At 55.1% G+C, this 18,719-nt stretch overlaps 1 protein-coding gene across 1 annotated transcript in view; it reads right to left on the reverse strand.

Moving 5' to 3' along the window:
* LOC132381251 (A disintegrin and metalloproteinase with thrombospondin motifs 5-like) overlaps positions 1-18,289 on the reverse strand; it is a 32,067-nt gene extending 13,778 nt beyond the window's left edge. Inside the window, exons 1-4 of the mRNA XM_059950631.1 lie at positions 17,752-18,289; positions 13,847-13,985; positions 13,593-13,760; positions 5,964-6,238 (exon numbers count right to left, since the gene is read on the reverse strand). Of these exons, the coding sequence (XP_059806614.1) occupies positions 5,964-6,238; positions 13,593-13,760; positions 13,847-13,985; positions 17,752-18,147 (978 nt within the window). The 5' untranslated portion in view covers positions 18,148-18,289. The remainder of the gene's footprint in view (positions 1-5,963; positions 6,239-13,592; positions 13,761-13,846; positions 13,986-17,751) is intronic.
* Between the last annotated feature and the right edge of the window lie 430 nt (positions 18,290-18,719).

Here is an 18,719-nt window from a genome sequence, read left to right on the forward strand (position 1 = left end):
ATCACACACTCCCTCTACACTGTCCCATCACACACTACATCTACACTGTCCCATCACACACTCCCACTACACCGTCCCATCACACACTCCCTCTACACCGTCCCATCACACACTACATCTACACTGTCCCATCACACACTACATCTACACTGTCCCATCACACTCTCCCTCTACACCGTCCCATCACACACTCCCTCTACACTGACCCATCACACACTCCCTCTAGACCGTCCCATCACACACTCCCTCTGCACCGTCCCATCACACACTACATCTACACTGTCCCATCACACACTCCCTCTACACCATCCCATCACACACTCCCTCTGCACCATCCCATCACACACTCCCTCTGCACCATCCCATCACACACTACATCTACTCTGTCCCATCACACACTACATCTACACTGTCCCATCACACACTCCCTCTACACTGTCCCATCACACACTACATCTACACTGTCCCATCACACACTCCCGTTACACCGTCCCATCACACACTCTCTCTGCGATGTCCCATCACACACTCCCTCTTCACTGTCCCATCACACACTACATCTACACTGTCCCATCACACATTCCCTCTACACCGTCCCATCACACACTCCCTCTACACCGTACCATCACACACTCCTTCTACACCGTCCCATCACACACTCCCTCTAGACCGTCCCATCACACACTCCCTCTACACCGTCCCATCACACACTCCCTCTGCACCGTCCCATCACACACTCCCTCTACACCATCCCATCACACACTCCCTCTACACTATCCCATCACACACTCCCTCTACACCATCCCATCACACATTCCCTCTACACCATCCCATCACACACTACATCTACACTGTCCCATCACACACTCCCTCTACACCATCCCATCACACATTCCCTCTACACCATCCCATCACACACTCCCTCTACACCATCCCATCACACATTCCCTCTACACCGTCCCATCACACACTCCCTCTACACCGTCCCATCACACACTCCCTCTGCACCATCCCATCACATACTCCCTCTGCACCATCCCATCACACACTCCCTCTACACTGTCCCATCACACACTACATCTACACTGTCCCATCACACACTACATCTACACTGTCCCATCACACACTCCCTCTGCACCATCCCATCACACACTATATCTACACTGTCCCATCACACACTACATCTACACTATCCCATCACACACTCCCTCTTCACTGTCCCATCATACACTCCCTCTACACCATCCCATCACACACTCTCTCTGCACTGTCCCATCACACACTACATCTACACTGTCCCTTCACACACTCCCTCTACACCGTCCCATCACACACTCCCTCTACACTGACCCATCACACACTCCCTCTAGACCGTCCCATCACACACTCCCTCTGCACCGTCCCATCACACACTACATCTACACTGTCCCATCACACACTCCCTCTACACCATCCCATCACACACTCCCTCTGCACCATCCCATCACACACTCCCTCTGCACCATCCCATCACACACTACATCTACTCTGTCCCATCACACACTACATCTACACTGTCCCATCACACACTCCCTCTACACTGTCCCATCACACACTACATCTACACTGTCCCATCACACACTCCCGCTACACCGTCCCATCACACACTCTCTCTGCGATGTCCCATCACACACTCCCTCTTCACTGTCCCATCACACACTACATCTACACTGTCCCATCACACATTCCCTCTACACCGTCCCATCACACACTCCCTCTACACCGTTCCATCACACACTCCCTCTACACCGTCCCATCACACACTCCCTCTAGACCGTCCCATCACACACTCCCTCTACACCGTCCCATCACACACTCCCTCTACACCATCCCATCACACACTCCCTCTACACTATCCCATCACACACTCCCTCTACACCATCCCATCACACATTCCCTCTACACCATCCCATCACACACTACATCTACACTGTCCCATCACACACTCCCTCTACACCATCCCATCACACATTCCCTCTACACCATCCCATCACACACTCCCTCTACACCATCCCATCACACATTCCCTCTACACCATCCCATCACACACTACATCTACACTGTCCCATCACACACTCCCTCTACACCGTCCCATCACACACTCCCTCTACACCGTCCCATCACACACTCCCTCTGCACCATCCCATCACATACTCCCTCTGCACCATCCCATCACACACTCCCTCTACACTGTCCCATCACACACTACATCTACACTGTCCCATCACACACTACATCTACACTGTCCCATCACACACTCCCTCTGCACCATCCCATCACACACTATATCTACACTGTCCCATCACACACTACATCTACACTATCCCATCACACACTCCCTCTTCACTGTCCCATCATACACTCCCTCTACACCATCCCATCACACACTCTCTCTGCACTGTCCCATCACACACTACATCTACACTGTCCCTTCACACACTCCCTCTACACCGTTCCATCACACACTCCCTCTGCACCGTCCCATCACACACTCCCTCTACACTGTCCCATCACACACTCCCCCTACACCGTCCCATCACACACTCCCTCTACACTATCCCATCACATACTCCCTCTACACTGTCCCATCACACACTCCCTCTACACCGTCCCATCACACACTCCCTCTACACTGTCAAATCACACACTCCCTCTACACCATCCCATCACACACTCCCTCTACACTGTCAAATCACACACTCTCTCTACACCGTCCCATCACACACTCCCTCTACACCATCCCATCACACACTCCCTCTGCACCATCCCATCACACACTCCCTCTACACTGTCAAATCACACACTCTCTCTACACCGTCCCATCACACACTCCCTCTACACCATCCCATCACACACTCCCTCTACACCGTCCCATCACACACTCCCTCTACACTGTCCCATCACACACTCCCTCTAGACCGTCCCATCACACACTCCCTCTGCACCATCCCATCACACACTCCCTCTACACTGTCAAATCACACACTCTCTCTACACCGTCCCATCACACACTCCCTCTACACCATCCCATCACACACTCCCTCTACACCGTCCCATCACACACTCCCTCTACACTGTCCCATCACACACTCCCTCTACACTGTCCCATCACACACTCCCTCTACACCATCCCATCACACACTCCCTCTACACTGTCCCATCACACACTCCCTCTACACTGTCCCATCACACACTCCCTCTAGACCGTCCCATCACACACTCCCTCTACACTGTCAAATCACACACTCCCTCTACACCATCCCATCACACACTCCCTCTACACCGTCCCATCACATACTCCCTCTACACTGTCCCATCACACACTCTCTCTACACTGTCCCATCACACACTCCCTCTACACCGTCCCATCACACACTCCCTCTACACTGTCAAATCACACACTCCCTCTACACCGTCCCATCACACACTCCCTCTACACTGTCCCATCACACACTCCCTCTACACTATCCCATCACACACTCCCTCTACACCATCCCATCACACACTCCCTCTACACCGTCCCATCACACACTCCCTCTACACTGTCCCATCACACACTCCCTCTACACTATCCCATCACACACTCCCTCTACACCGTCCCATCACACACTCCCTCTACACCGTCCCATCACACACTCCCCCTACACCGTCCCATCACACACTCCCTCTACACTATCCCATCACATACTCCCTCTACACTGTCCCATCACACACTCCCTCTACACCGTCCCATCACACACTCCCTCTACACTGTCAAATCACACACTCCCTCTACACCATCCCATCACACACTCCCTCTACACTGTCAAATCACACACTCTCTCTACACCGTCCCATCACACACTCCCTCTACACCATCCCATCACACACTCCCTCTGCACCATCCCATCACACACTCCCTCTACACTGTCAAATCACACACTCTCTCTACACCGTCCCATCACACACTCCCTCTACACCATCCCATCACACACTCCCTCTACACCGTCCCATCACACACTCCCTCTACACTGTCCCATCACACACTCCCTCTAGACCGTCCCATCACACACTCCCTCTGCACCATCCCATCACACACTCCCTCTACACTGTCAAATCACACACTCTCTCTACACCGTCCCATCACACACTCCCTCTACACCATCCCATCACACACTCCCTCTACACCGTCCCATCACACACTCCCTCTACACTGTCCCATCACACACTCCCTCTACACTGTCCCATCACACACTCCCTCTACACCATCCCATCACACACTCCCTCTACACTGTCCCATCACACACTCCCTCTACACTGTCCCATCACACACTCCCTCTAGACCGTCCCATCACACACTCCCTCTACACTGTCAAATCACACACTCCCTCTACACCATCCCATCACACACTCCCTCTACACCGTCCCATCACATACTCCCTCTACACTGTCCCATCACACACTCTCTCTACACTGTCCCATCACACACTCCCTCTACACCGTCCCATCACACACTCCCTCTACACTGTCAAATCACACACTCCCTCTACACCGTCCCATCACACACTCCCTCTACACTGTCCCATCACACACTCCCTCTACACTATCCCATCACACACTCCCTCTACACCATCCCATCACACACTCCCTCTACACTGTCCCATCACACACTCCCTCTATACCGTCCCATCACACACTCCCTCTACACTGTCCCATCACACACTCCCTCTACACTATCCCATCACACACTCCCTCTACACCGTCCCATCACACACTCACTCTACACTGTCAAATCACACACTCCCTCTACACTGTCCCATCACACATTCCCTCTTCACCGTCCCATCACACACTCTCTCTACACCGTCCCATCACACACTCCCTCTACACTGTCAAATCACATACTCCCTCTACACTATCCCATCACACACTCCCTCTACACCATCCCATCACACACTCCCTCTACACCGTCCCATCACACACTCTCTCTACACCATCCCATCACACACTCCCTCTACACCGTCCCACCGCACACTCCCTCTACACTGTCAAATCACACACTCCCTCTACACTATCCCATCACACACTCCCTCTTCACCGTCCCATCACACACTCCCTCTACACCGTCCCACCGCACACTCCCTCTACACTGTCAAATCACACACTCCTTCTACACTGTCCCATCACACACTCCCTCTACACTATCACATCACACACTCCCTCTACACCATCCCATCACACATTCCCTCTTCACCGTCCCATCACACACTCTCTCTACACCGTCCCATCACACACTCCCTCTACACCGTCCCACCGCACACTCCCTCTACACTGTCAAATCACACACTCCCTCTACACTGTCCCATCACACACTCCCTCTACACTGTCAAATCACACACTCCCTCTACACTATCCCATCACACACTCCCTCTACACCATCCCATCACACACTCCCTCTACACTGTCCCATCACACACTCCCTCTACACTGTCAAATCACACACTCCCTCTACACTGTCCCATCACACACTCCCTCTACACCATCCCATCACACACTCCCTCTACACTGTCCCATCACACACTCCCTCTACACCGTCCCATCACACACTCCCTCTACACCGTCCAATCACACACTCCCTCTACACTGTCAAATCACACACTCCCTCTACACTGTCCAATCACATACTCCCTCTACACTGTCCCATCACACACTCCCTCTACACCGTCCCATCACATACTCCCTCTACACCGTCCCATCACAGACTCCCTCTACACTGTCAAATCACACACTCCCTCTACAGTCCCTTCACACACTCCCTCTACACCGTCCCATCACAGACTCCCTCTACACTATCCCACCTCAGTCTCCCAAGGCATAGGTCAATCAGAGAATGAAGCTCCCTCTACACTGTCTCTGGACACAGGTAGTCCCTCCCCAGTACGCACCAGCTGTTTCCAGTTGTGGGTGCAATTCCCTCGGAGGCAGACGGACTCTTTACCACACGGTGTCCCATCTGCAGCGGGCAGATGCTTACTGGCATGATGCCAATTCCCCTGGCGCCAAGCCAGGCACCAGAGAACGGGGCAGGGATCACGTTTCGGCTGTGCTTGGTACCCAGGTCCAAAGGTTAGCTGGCACTGAATGTCCCGGTTGTAGGTGATACCGGCCAGGGGAACAGACTCGGCCAGGGAGACAGGTGGCTTGTTCAGGAGGCAGTCAGCTGCAGAGAGCACAGGGGGGCCTGTGAGCACTGGGTGTGCCTGATATGGGAAGGGGATGATGCAGGAGCGGGAGGGGGGTGGGAGCAGTTGGCAGAAAGGGGAAGTTTGGAGGCGAGAATGGGTGGAGAAGAGGAGACAGGGAAGGATAAAAGCAGAGAAGGGGCAGAAATGAGGGAAGAAAGGAAGAAACTGGTAGAGTGGGTCAGAAACTGGGCAATGGAAAGAGGGAAAGATTGACAATAGGGAGGGAGTATGAGGTAGTGAGGGGGTAGGGAATTGGGAGGTAGCGAGGGGGTAGGGAATTGGGAGGGAGCGGGGGTAATGAATGGGGAGGTAGCAAGGGGCATGGAATGGGGAGGGTGCAAGGGGGTGGGAAATGGAGAGTAGGGGTTGGGGAAGGGGTAGTGAGGAGTTTTCAAATGGGGAGCAGGGTTTGGATGAATGGTTAGTGGGGGGGAGAATGGGAAATGGGGTGTTGGGGAATGATGAGTGGGTGGTGGTGGAATGTCAAGTAAAGGGGTGAGGAATGGGGAGCGAGAGGTGGGGGATGAGGTGAAAGGGTGGGAGACTGGGGACTTAGGGGTGAGGGAATGGGGAGTGTGTGGTTCGGGGATAGAGAGGGAGGGGTTGGTGGATGGGAAGGGCATTGGGGAAGGGGTAGGGAATAGAAAGTTGGGATATGAAGGATTAGGGTAAAGGCTTGGTTGAATGGAGAGTGAGGGGTGTCTCCCTGTCTCCTCTCCCCTCACCCCTCTCCCCCCATTTTCCTCTCCCCTCATTTTCCTCTCCCCTCACTCATCTCCCCGTTTTCCTCTCCCCACACCCCTCCCCCCTGTTTTCCTCTCCCCACACTCCTCTCCCCCGTTTTCCTCTCCCCACACCCCTCTCCCCATTTTCCTCTCCCGTCACCCCTCCCCCTGTTTTCCTCTCCCCACACTCCTCTCCCTCGTTTTCCTCTCCCCACACTCCTCTCCCCCGTTTTCCTCTCCCCTCCCCCCTCCCCCATTTTCCTCTCCCCACACTCCTCTCCCCATTTTCCCACACCCTCCTGTCTCCTCTCCCCACACTCCTCTCCCCCGTTTTCCTCTCCCGTCACCCCTCCCCCTGTTTTCCTCTCCCCACACTCCTCTCCCTCGTTTTCCTCTCCCCACACTCCTCTCCCCCGTTTTCCTCTCCCCTCCCCCCTCCCCCATTTTCCTCTCCCCACACTCCTCTCCCCATTTTCCCACACCCTCCTGTCTCCTCTCCCCACACTCCTCTCCCCCGTTTTCCTCTCCCCTCGCCCCTCCCCCTTGTTTTCCTCTCCCCACACCCCTCTCCCCATTTTCCTCTCCCGTCACCCCTCCCCCTGTTTTCCTCTCCCCACACTCCTCTCCCCTCACCCCTCCCCCGTTTTCTCCCCTCACCCCTCCCCCCATTTTCCTCTCCTCACACTCCTCTCCCCATTTTCCCACACCCGCCTCTCCCCATTTTCCTCTCCCGTCACCCCTCCCCCTGTTTTCCTCTCCCCACACTCCTCTTCCCCGTTTTCCTCTCCCCTCACCCCTCCCCCCTGTTTTCCTCTCCCCACACTCCTCTCCCCCGTTTTCCTCTCCCCTCACCCCTACCCCCTGTTTTCCTCTCCCCACACCCCTCTCCCCATTTTCCTCTCCCGTCACCCCTCCCCCTGTTTTCCTCTCCCCACACTCCTCTCCCCTCACCCCTCCCCCGTTTTCTCCCCTCACCCCTCCCCCCATTTTCCTCTCCTCACACTCCTCTCCCCATTTTCCCACACCCGCCTCTCCCCATTTTCCTCTCCCGTCACCCCTCCCCCTGTTTTCCTCTCCCCACACTCCTCTTCCCGTTTTCCTCTCCCCTCACCCCTCCCCCCTGTTTTCCTCTCCCCTCACCCCTCCCCCGTTTTCCTCTCCCCACACTCCTCTCCCCCGTTTTCCTCTCCCCTCACCCCTCCCCCCTGTTTTCCTCTCCCCACACCCCTCTCCCCATTTTCCTCTCCCCTCACCCCTCCCCCCTGTTTTCCTCTCCCCACACCCCTCTCCCCATTTTCCTCTCCCCTCACCCCTCCCCCCTGTTTTCCTCTCCCCTCACCCCTCCCCCCTGTTTTCCTCTCCCCACACACCTCTCCCCGTTTTCCTCTCCCCTCACCCCCCCCCATTTTCCTCTCCCCTCACCCCTCCCCCCATTTTCCTCTCCCCACACTCCTCTCCCCTGTTTTCCTCTGCCCTCACCCCTCCCCCCTGTTTTCCTCTCCTCACACCCCTCTCCCCGTTTTCCTCTCCCCTCACCCCTCCCCCCCATTTTCCTCTCCCCTCACCCCTCCCCCCATTTTCCTCTCCCCACACTCCTCTCCCCTGTTTTCCTCTCCCCACACCCCTCCCCCTGTTTTCCTCTCCCCACACTCCTCTCCCACACTCCTCTCCCCCGTTTTCCTCTCCCTCACCCTCCCCTGTTTCCTCTCCCCTCACCCCTCCCCCCTGTTTCCTCTCCCTCACCCCTCCCCCTGTTTTCCTCTCCCCACACACCTCTCCCCCGTTTTCCTCTCCCCTCACCCCTCCCCCCATTTTCCTCTCCCCTCACCGCTCCCCCCTGTTTTCCTCTCCTCACACCCCTCTCCCCCATTTTCCTCTCCCCTCACCCCTCCCCCCATTTTCCTCTCCCCACACTCCTCTCCCCATTTTCCTCTCCCCTCACCCCTCCCCCCTGTTTTCCTCTCCCCACACCCCTCTCCCCCATTTTCCCCTCCCCTCACCCCTCCCCCCATTTTCCTCTCCCCACACTCCTCTCCCCATTTTCCCACACCCTCCTGTCTCCTCTCTCCACACCCCTCTTCCCCCCATTTTCCTCTCCCCTCACCCCTCTTCCCCGTCTCCTCTCCCCACATCCTTCGCCATCCCTTCTCTGCCCCCATTCACTCCTGAGGCAGTGTGTTTCTGTTTCAAACCTCCTCTGGAGAATCCATTCTCACTCAGGACACCCCTCTAATCCTCCTACCTCACCTTCAACCCACACTCCTCTTGTTTTTGACACCCCTACAACTGGAGAAGGATCCTGCCTCCTTACCCTCTCTTTGCCTCTTATCATCTTATGTCAGGTTCCCCATCAGCTTTCTTTGACCCAGGGAAAACAGACACAGACTGCCTGATGTTCCCCTGCAACTCCAGTCCAGGCCCCCAGTCACACCCTCCCTGTACTGCGGTGACCAGCACTGCACACTGTGCTCCCGCTGCGACCCATCCCAGTTTCAAACGTCGATAATAACACGTTTCAGCTCTCATATTTTCTGTCATGTCCAAATGAAGAATGAGTCTCCTATATGTCTCCTTTGCTGCTTTAACTGTCTGCTTTGCCTCTAACCCGCAGCTTCTCAATAATTACCACAATCCCACCACCATCACCATCACGGCCAATATTTATCTGACCTTCTCAATGCATTCATTTCCCACTTAGACCAGAAAACACCATACAACATAGGAACAGAATTAGGCCATTTGGCCCATCATGTCTGCTCCACCATTCCATCATGGCTGATTTATTAGACAGGGTTATAAAGAAAGCTTTTGGCACATTAGCCTTCATCAATCAAAGCATTAAATACAGGAGATGAGATACTATGTGTGAGTTATGTATTCAAGTGTGACAGTGGAGAAGTATGTATGGAACCGGAAGAGATAGCAGAGCTATCAGTATTCACTATGGAAAAGGATCTTGGTGATTGTAGGGATGACTTGCAGCAGACTGAAAAGCTCGAGAATTTAGATATTAAGAAAGATGTGTTGGAGCTTTTGAAAAGCATCAAGTTGGATAAGTCGCCGGGACTGGACAAAATATGCCCCAGTCTACTGTGGGAGGCAAGGGGGGAGATTACTGAGCCTCTGTCGATGACCTTTGTATCATCAATGGGGACGGGAGAGGTTCCAGAGGATTAGAGGGTTGCAGATGTTGTTCCATTATTCAAGAAAGGGAGAAGAGATAGCCTAGGAAATTATAGACCAGTGAGACTTACCTCAGTGGTTGGTAAGTCGATGGAGAAGATTCTGAGAGGTAGGATTTATGAACATTTGGAGAGGCATAATATACTTGGAATAGTCAACATGGCTTTGTCAAAGGCAGTTGTGCCTTACGAGTCCAATTGAATTTCTTGAGGATGTGACTAAACACATTGATGAAGGAAGAGCAGTAGATGTAGTGTATATGGATTTCAGCAAGGCATTTGATAAGGTACCCCATGCAAGGCTTATTGAGAAAGTAAGTAGAGATGGGATCCAAGGGGACATTGCTTTGTGGATCCAGAACTGGCTTGCCCACAGAAGGCAAAGAGTGGTTGTAGATGGGTCATATTCTGCATGGAGGTCGGTCACCAGTGGAGTGCCTCAGGGATCTGTTCTGAGACCCCTACTCTTCGTGATTTTTATAAATGACCTGGATGAGGAAGTGGAGGGATGGGTTAGTAAATTTGCTGATGACACAAAGGTTGGGGGTATTGTGGATAGTGTGGAGGGCTGCCAGAGGTTACAGCGGGACATTGATAGGATGCAAAACTGGGCTGAGAAGTGGCCGATGGAGTTCATCCCAGATAAGTATGAGGTGGTTCATTTTGGTCGGTCAAATATGATGGCAGAATTTAGATTAATGGTCAGACTCTTGGCAGTGTGGAGGATCAGAGGTATCTTGGGGTCCGAGTCCATAGGACATTCAAAGCTGCTGCGCAGGTTGACTCTGTGGTTAAGAAAGCATACGGTGCATTGGCCTTCATCAACTGTGAGATTGAGTTTAGGAGTCGAGAGGTAATGTTGCAGCTATATAGGACTCTGGTCACACCCCACTTAGAGTACTGTGCTCAGTTCTGGTCACCTCACTACAGGAAGGTGTGGAAGCCATAGAACGGGTGCAGAGGAGATTTACAGGGATGTTGCCTGGATTGGGGAGCATGCCTTATGAAAACAGGTTGAGTGAACTGGATGCCCTGAGCTATAAGGAAATATTGAATAGGTTAGGACTTTATTCCTTGGAACATAGAAGACTGAGAGGAGATTTTCCACGGCATTTTCCACGGAGGTTGGGTGGGTTATGGGTTAGGGGTTAAAGGTGGGAATCTTAAAGGAACATGAGGAGAAATTGCTTCACTCAGGAGGTCATGAGAGTGCGGAATGAGCTGCCAGCACAAGTCGTGCATGTAATTTTGATTTCAATATTTCAGTGAAGTTTGGTTCCGTATGTGGATGGTAGGGGAATGGAGGGATATGGTCCTGGTGCAGATCGATGGGAGCAGCTTCAGCCCGGATTAGATGGGCTGAAGGGCCTGTTTCTGTGTTGTCTTTTCTATGACTCTTTGACTCAACCCTATTCACCTGCCTTTTTCTCATAACCTTGATGCCTTTATTAATCAAGAACCTACCAAGCTCCGCTTTAAATACACCCAGTGACTTGGTCCCTACAGCTGTCTGTGCCAATGAGATTCATTGGACTCTGACTAAAATAATTGCTCCTCATCTCTGTTCCAAACATACATCCATTTACCCTGAGGCTATTGGAAACATTCTTGCTGTCCGCTCTGTCTGGGTCTTTCCACATCCAGTTGGTGAAAACTGAGTTGGTGCATGCACAAGTGTAAGGGAAGGCTTTCACTTGCCCTGCCAAGTCTTCCAGCTCTTTGTCTGTCCTGCCTCAGATAACCTTCGTCACCATCCACCACACCACAGTTACAGGTCTTCCACAAACAGCATTCCCTCCCCCCTCAGCACCCCTTCCACACAGAACTCCCTCAGCCCCCTCACAGAGCTCCCTCAGCACCCCTCCCACAGAGAGCTCCCTCCACCCCCCACAGCTCCCTCCACCCCCCACAGAGCTCCCTCAGCACCCCTCCCACACAGAGCTCCCTCCACCCCCCACAGAGCTCCCTCAGCACCCCTCCCACACAGAGCTCCCTCCACCCCCCACAGAGCTCCCTCAGCACCCCCACACAGAGCTCCCTCAGCACCCCTCCCACACAGAGCTCCCTCCACCCCCACACAGAGAGCTCCCTCCACCCCCCACACAGAGCTCCCTCACTACCCCTCCCACAGAGCTCCCTCACTACCCCTCCCACAGAGAGTTCCCTCACCACCCCTCCAACAGAGAGCTCACTCACTACCTCTCCCACACAAAGCTCCCTCACTACCCCTCCCACAGAGCTCCCACACTACCCCTCCCACAGAGAGCTCACTCTAACCCTCCCACACAGAGCTCCCTCACTACCACTCCCACAGAGGGCTCCCTCAGCACCCCTCCCACAGAGCTCCCTCAGCACCCCTCCCACACAAAGCTCCCTCACTACCCCTCCCACAGAGAGCTCCCTCACTACCACCCGCAGAGAGCTCCCTCAGCACCCCTCCCACACAGAGCTCCCTCACCACCCCTCCCACACAGAGCTCCCTCAGCACCCCTCCCACACAGCCTCACTACCCCTCCCACAGCATAGCGTTTTCTCACTACCCCTCCCTCACCACCCCTCCCACACAGAACTCCCTCATGACCCCTCCCACAGAGAGCTCCCTCAGCACCCCTCCCACAGCATAGCGTTTTCTCACTACCCCTCCCTCTCAGAGCTCCCTCACCACCCCTCCCTCACAGAGCTCCCTCACCACCCCTCCCTCACAGAGCTCCCTCACCCCTCCCTCACCACCCCTCCCTCACAGAGCTCCCTCACCACCCCTCCCTCACAGAGCTCCCTCACCCCTCCCTCACCACCCCTCCCACACAGAACTCCCTCATGACCCCTCCCACACAGAGCTCCCTCACTACCCCTCCCACACAGAACTCCCTCATGACCCCTCCCACAGAGAGCTCCCTCAGCACCCTCCCACAGCATAGCGTTTTCTCACTACCCCTCCCTCTCAGAGCTCCCTCACCACCCCTCCCTCACAGAGCTCCCTCACCACCCCTCCCTCACAGAGCTCCCTCACCCCTCCCTCAGTTCCCTCACCACCCCTCCCACACAGAACTCCCTCATGACCCCTCCCACACAGAACTCCCTCATGACCCCTCCCACACAGAACTCCCTCACTACCCCTCCCACAGAGCTCCCTCACTACCCCTCCCACAGAGAGCTCACTACCCCACCCACAGAGAGCTCACTACCCCACCCACAGAGAGCTCCCTCAGCACCCCTTCCACAGAGAACTCACTCACTACCCCTCCATCACAGAGCTCCCTCACTACCCCTCCCACACAGAGCTCCCTCACTACCCCTCCCACACAGAGCTCGCTCACCCCTCCCACAGCATCACACCCGAAGTGCAGGACTCTCTCACCGTCACACACAAATTGTGGAGTTCTCTGCACGCTTCTCCCTCACCAGCCCAGCCCCATTCTCACCTCTGCCACTTGCAAAGAACCCCAAGGATAAGCGAATGCTGCATCGAGACCACGGCTCTGCGAAGTCAATTCTAGACAACATGGGGGACATCATCTGGGTCCCGTGGGACAATTCCCCCATTTGTGCACAAATCTCCGAATTATCATGAGCCATTCCCAGCAGGTGTCCTGTGAATGCAATGGTCACAAGAGTGAAGCTCCTTCTACACTGCCCCGTCACACACTCCCCTGGACTGATAGCCATAGCGGATTACCAATTTCATGGGCGATGGTGAAGGAACTTTGGAGGCCTATGTCCTGGACCACAGCACAATTCTGACCACCATTCACCTCACACACAGTCCCAATGTGGCCAAGGCCCAGAGATTCACAATTGTTTTCCAGACAGAGGTTCTGTGGGATAAAGAACACAGAGTTTAATGCTGAGAGACACCAGTCAGTGTACAGATATCCCCTGAGAGAGAGGAACTGAGGGACACCGGTCAGTGTACAGATATCCCCCTGAGAGAGAGGGACTGAGAGACACTGGTCAGTGCACAGATATCCCCTGAGAGAGAGGGACTGAGAGACACTGGTCAGTGTACAGATATCCCCTGAGAGACACCGGTCAGTGTACAGATATCCCCTGAGAGAGAGAGTGACTGAGAGACACCAGTCAGTCTATAGATATCCCCTGAGAGAGAGTGACCGAGAGACACCGGTCAGTGTACAGATATCTCCCTGAGAGAGAGAGTGACTGAGAGACACCGGTCAGTGTACAGATATCCCCCGAGAGAGAGTGACTGAGGGACATCGGTCAATGTACAGATATCCCCCTGAGAGAGAGGGACTGAGAGACACCGGTCAGTCTATAGATATCCCCTGAGAGAGAGTGACCGAGAGACACCGGTCAGTGTACAGATATCTCCCTGAGAGAGAGAGTGACTGAGAGACACCGGTCAGTGTACAGATATCCCCCGAGAGAGAGTGACTGAGGGACATCGGTCAATGTACAGATATCCCCCTGAGAGAGAGGGACTGAGAGACACCGGTCAGTGTACAGATATCCCCTGGGAGAGGGACTGAGAGACACCGGTCAGTGTACAGATAACCCCTGGGAGAGAGGGACTGAGAGACACCGGTCAGTGTACAAATATCCCCTGAGAGAGAGGGACTGAGAGACACTGATCAGTGTACAGATATCCCCTGAGAGAGAGGGACTGAGAGACACTGATCAGTGTACAGATATCCCCTGAGAGAGAGGGACTGAGAGACACCGGTCAGTTTTCCGATGTTATTTGTATTGTGTTGGAGACTGTGGTGATTCAGACGATATTATATTTGAGAGGTTGAGTTATGTGTTGACGTGGGCAAGTTCTGGTTCTGCACAAACACTCTGTGTTTTGTCAGTAACTCCCATCGGGGTCTGGGATCCAGCATGTGTTTGTTATTGCCTTTAGGATCTTTTTAAAGGAATGTTTCACAAGTCAATAAAATGTGGAAGCTGAAAATAGAAGTGGGTGGGAGGGGGCTGTTGATTCCTCTCTCCCCGTCTCTCTTTATTGTATTTTTGTCTCCCACATTTTTTGGCTCCTGGCATAATTCTATAAAAAGGCGATGTGTCTCTGTCTGCGTACCAGGGATTTTGGTGTATTTGTGCCTGTGTGAGTGAGCGCAACATTTGATGGTTGTGGTCTTATTGAAAGCAGCGTGGCCCAGGGGTACGTGAATGTCACACTGACGGGACTGAACCTCTCTGCCTCCTGGCGAGTGTCAGCCAGCAACGGCAGGTTGTAAATCGGTGCTCAGTCAGTGTGAGTATTGTCCTACCCCAGTGAAATTTGGTCTGACAAGTGTGAGCAGAGCATGGCTGGCCAGCCAAGAGGAACCCATGTGTGCATTTAGCTGAGCGATTGTGACCTGGGGAATTGTGAGGTTGTGTGGTCCTGGTGAGTGTGAACACTGAGACTCTCAGATGAGTGTGTGTGAGCCAGTGAGTGCTTGTGTCATGAGTGTTATTAGAGAGGGTAAGTGTGATGATGAGGTTTGGTGTATGTGAGTGTCAGGAGAGTGTGACCTACAACTATAAGCTCTGTGTGTTAGTAGTGGTATCAGACCACTGGGGATATGGTGAATGCCCCCCAGCAAGGGTGACCCTGACAAGCGTGGGTGTGACGAGTGTGAAGTGGTGGCTGGTGAAGGGTGTAAGTGATGGAGTGAATGTGATGTTGGCGATCGTGTCCTGCCAGCTGACACCCAGGAGGTGTGACAGTCAGTGCAAGTGTGGTGTGTGTGAATCGTTGAAAATATCCCTGGCAAGTCTGACCTGTAAATATGCCCTGGGGGGGGGGGGTGACCCTCACTCTGTGATGCAGGGGTGGGTGAGCACAAAGTATGGGCAGATATGAGCACGGCGAGTGTGACTTGGTGTGTCCCAGTGAGAGTGATTTGGTGAGCATTTCTCAGTGTGTCCTAGTGAGCATCACTCAGTGCGATCGGTGTGCCCATATGAGGATGATATAGTGAGCATGATGCAGTGAACATGCCCCAATATGAGTGACTCTGTGTGCCCCAGTCAGTGTGCAGGAGAGTGTGCCCCAGAGAGTGTGCCCAGCTGTGTCCCGGTGTGTGTGCCCCAGAGAGTGTACCCAGCTGTGTCCCGGTGTGTGTGCCCCAAAGAGTGTACCCAGCTGTGTCCCGGTGTGTGTGCCCCAGAGAGTGTACCCAGCTGTGTCCCGGTGTGTGTACCCAGCTGTGTCCCGGTGAGTGTGTCCCGGTGAGTGTGTCCAGCTGTGTCCCGGTGTGTGTGCCCAGCTGTGTCCCGGTGAGTGTGTCCCGGTGAGTGTGTCCAGCTGTGTCCCGGTGTGTGTGCCCCAAAGAGTGTACCCAGCTGTGTCCCGGTGTGTGTGCCCCAAAGAGTGTACCCAGCTGTGTCCCGGTGTGTGTGCCCCAGAGAGTGTACCCAGCTGTGTCCCGGTGTGTGTACCCAGCTGTGTCCCGGTGAGTGTGTCCCGGTGAGTGTGTCCAGCTGTGTCCCGGTGTGTGTGCCCAGCTGTGTCCCGGTGAGTGTGTCCCGGTGAGTGTGTCCAGCTGTGTCCCGGTGAGTGTGTCCAGCTGTGTCCCGGTGTGTGTGCCCAGCTGTGTCCCGGTGTGTGTGCCCCAGAGAGTGTACCCAGCTGTGTCCCGGTGTGTGTACCCAGCTGTGTCCCGGTGAGTGTGTCCCGGTGAGTGTGTCCAGCTGTGTCCCGGTGAGTGTGTCCAGCTGTGTCCCGGTGAGTGTGCCCAGCTGTGTCCCGGTGAGTGTGTCCAGCTGTGTCCCGGTGAGTGTGTCCAGCTGTGTCCCGGTGTGTGTACCCAGCTGTGTCCCGGTGAGTGTGTCCCGGTGAGTGTGTCCAGCTGTGTCCCGGTGTGTGTGTCCAGCTGTGTCCCGGTGAGTGTGCCCAGCTGTGTCCCGGTGAGTGTGTCCAGCTGTGTCCCGGTGTGTGTGCCCAGCTGTGTCCCGGTGAGTGTGTCCAGCTGTGTCCCGGTGAGTGTGTCCAGCTGTGTCCCGGTGTGTGTACCCAGCTGTGTCCCGGTGAGTGTGTCCAGCTGTGTCCCGGTGTGTGTACCCAGCTGTGTCCCGGTGAGTGTGTCCCGGTGAGTGTGTCCAGCTGTGTCCCGGTGAGTGTGTCCAGCTGTGTCCCGGTGTGTGTACCCAGCTGTGTCCCGGTGAGTGTGTCCCGGTGAGTGTGTCCAGCTGTGTCCCGGTGTGTGTGTCCAGCTGTGTCCCGGTGAGTGTGTCCAGCTGTGTCCCGGTGAGTGTGTCCAGCTGTGTCCCGGTGTGTGTGCCCAGCTGTGTCCCGGTGAGTGTGTCCAGCTGTGTCCCGGTGAGTGTGTCCAGCTGTGTCCCGGTGTGTGTGTCCAGGTGAGTGTGTCCAGCTGTGTCCCGGTGTGTGTGTCCAGCTGTGTCCCGGTGTGTGTGTCCAGGTGAGTGTGTCCAGCTGTGTCCCGGTGTGTGTGTCCAGGTGAGTGTGTCCAGCTGTGTCCCGGTGAGTGTGCCCAGCTGTGTCCCGGTGAGTGTGCCCAGCTGTGTCCCGGTGAGTGTGTCCAGCTGTGTCCCGGTGAGTGTGTCCAGCTGTGTCCCGGTGTGTGTGTCCCGGTGAGTGTGTCCCGGTGAGCATGCCGCAATGTGTCACCCTACCTGCCTTGTCAGTAAGAGGGCCACATCGTACGGGGTTCCTGCCCAATTGCCCCTGGCCCGGCGGTCCCGCTGCCAGCCACAGAACTCGTAAAGGGTCTGGCGGGCATCAGAGCCCACCAATGGGCCCCTCTCCTCATCCCAGAGCACCTCAAGCCAGACGACAGGAAGGCGCACGTCGCTGCCAAGCGAGGGGTGTCGGTACAGCCGCTCAACGGCGCCCAGCAGAGCCAGAGTGTAGGGCCGCACCTCGCTGCCCAGTGCTCGCGCCAGCTCCGTGTCCACCACTACCAGCAGCTCCACGTGCCATGTCCGCGACAACCACTGCTCGCTTGGCAGCCCTTCCTGCACCCCCACCACCAGCAGGCACGACAGCCCCAGCAGCCTCCCAGGCATCATCTCTGCTGGAAGGAGCCGACAGCAAGGACAGGGCTGGGGCGACTGGATTCAGGTCAACAGATCAGACCAGAGGCAGGATGGAGAGGGACAGAGGAGAGGTTAGCAGTTCAGAATGGGGAGGGAGAGAGAAAGGGCAAGGGAGAAGAGAATATGGGGAGTGTGGAGTGAGGAGCCACAGAGGTTAATGGAAAGGCCTGGACGGAGGGGTGGAGAGGCTCTCAGATTAGAGGAGGGTGGGAAGGGAAGGGATCAGAACAGGCTGGGGAGGAAGGGAAAGGGAGAGGGGAGCAGGAAGGAAGGGGAGAGGGGAACAGGGATGGAGGGAAGGGAAGAGGGGAACAGGGAGAAAGGGAGGGGAAGAGGGGAGCAGGTGCACAGTGTTTACTGGTTCAGAGCAGATAGGGAAGGGTTAGGAGGAGAGGGGAGTGTGGGCCCACAGGTTAAAGACTTGGACAACGGAGGGAGGAGAAGAGAAGGTGGTGGGGGAGAGGGTGTGGGTTTGCAGGTTAATGGCACAGACTAGAGCAGGGGAAGGGAGGGAGGGAGGGGAGGAGAGGGAAGCAGGCTGAGGA

Source organism: Hypanus sabinus, chromosome 25 (assembly GCF_030144855.1).
Source record: "Hypanus sabinus isolate sHypSab1 chromosome 25, sHypSab1.hap1, whole genome shotgun sequence".
In the NCBI taxonomy this organism is placed as follows: Eukaryota; Metazoa; Chordata; class Chondrichthyes; order Myliobatiformes; family Dasyatidae; genus Hypanus; species Hypanus sabinus.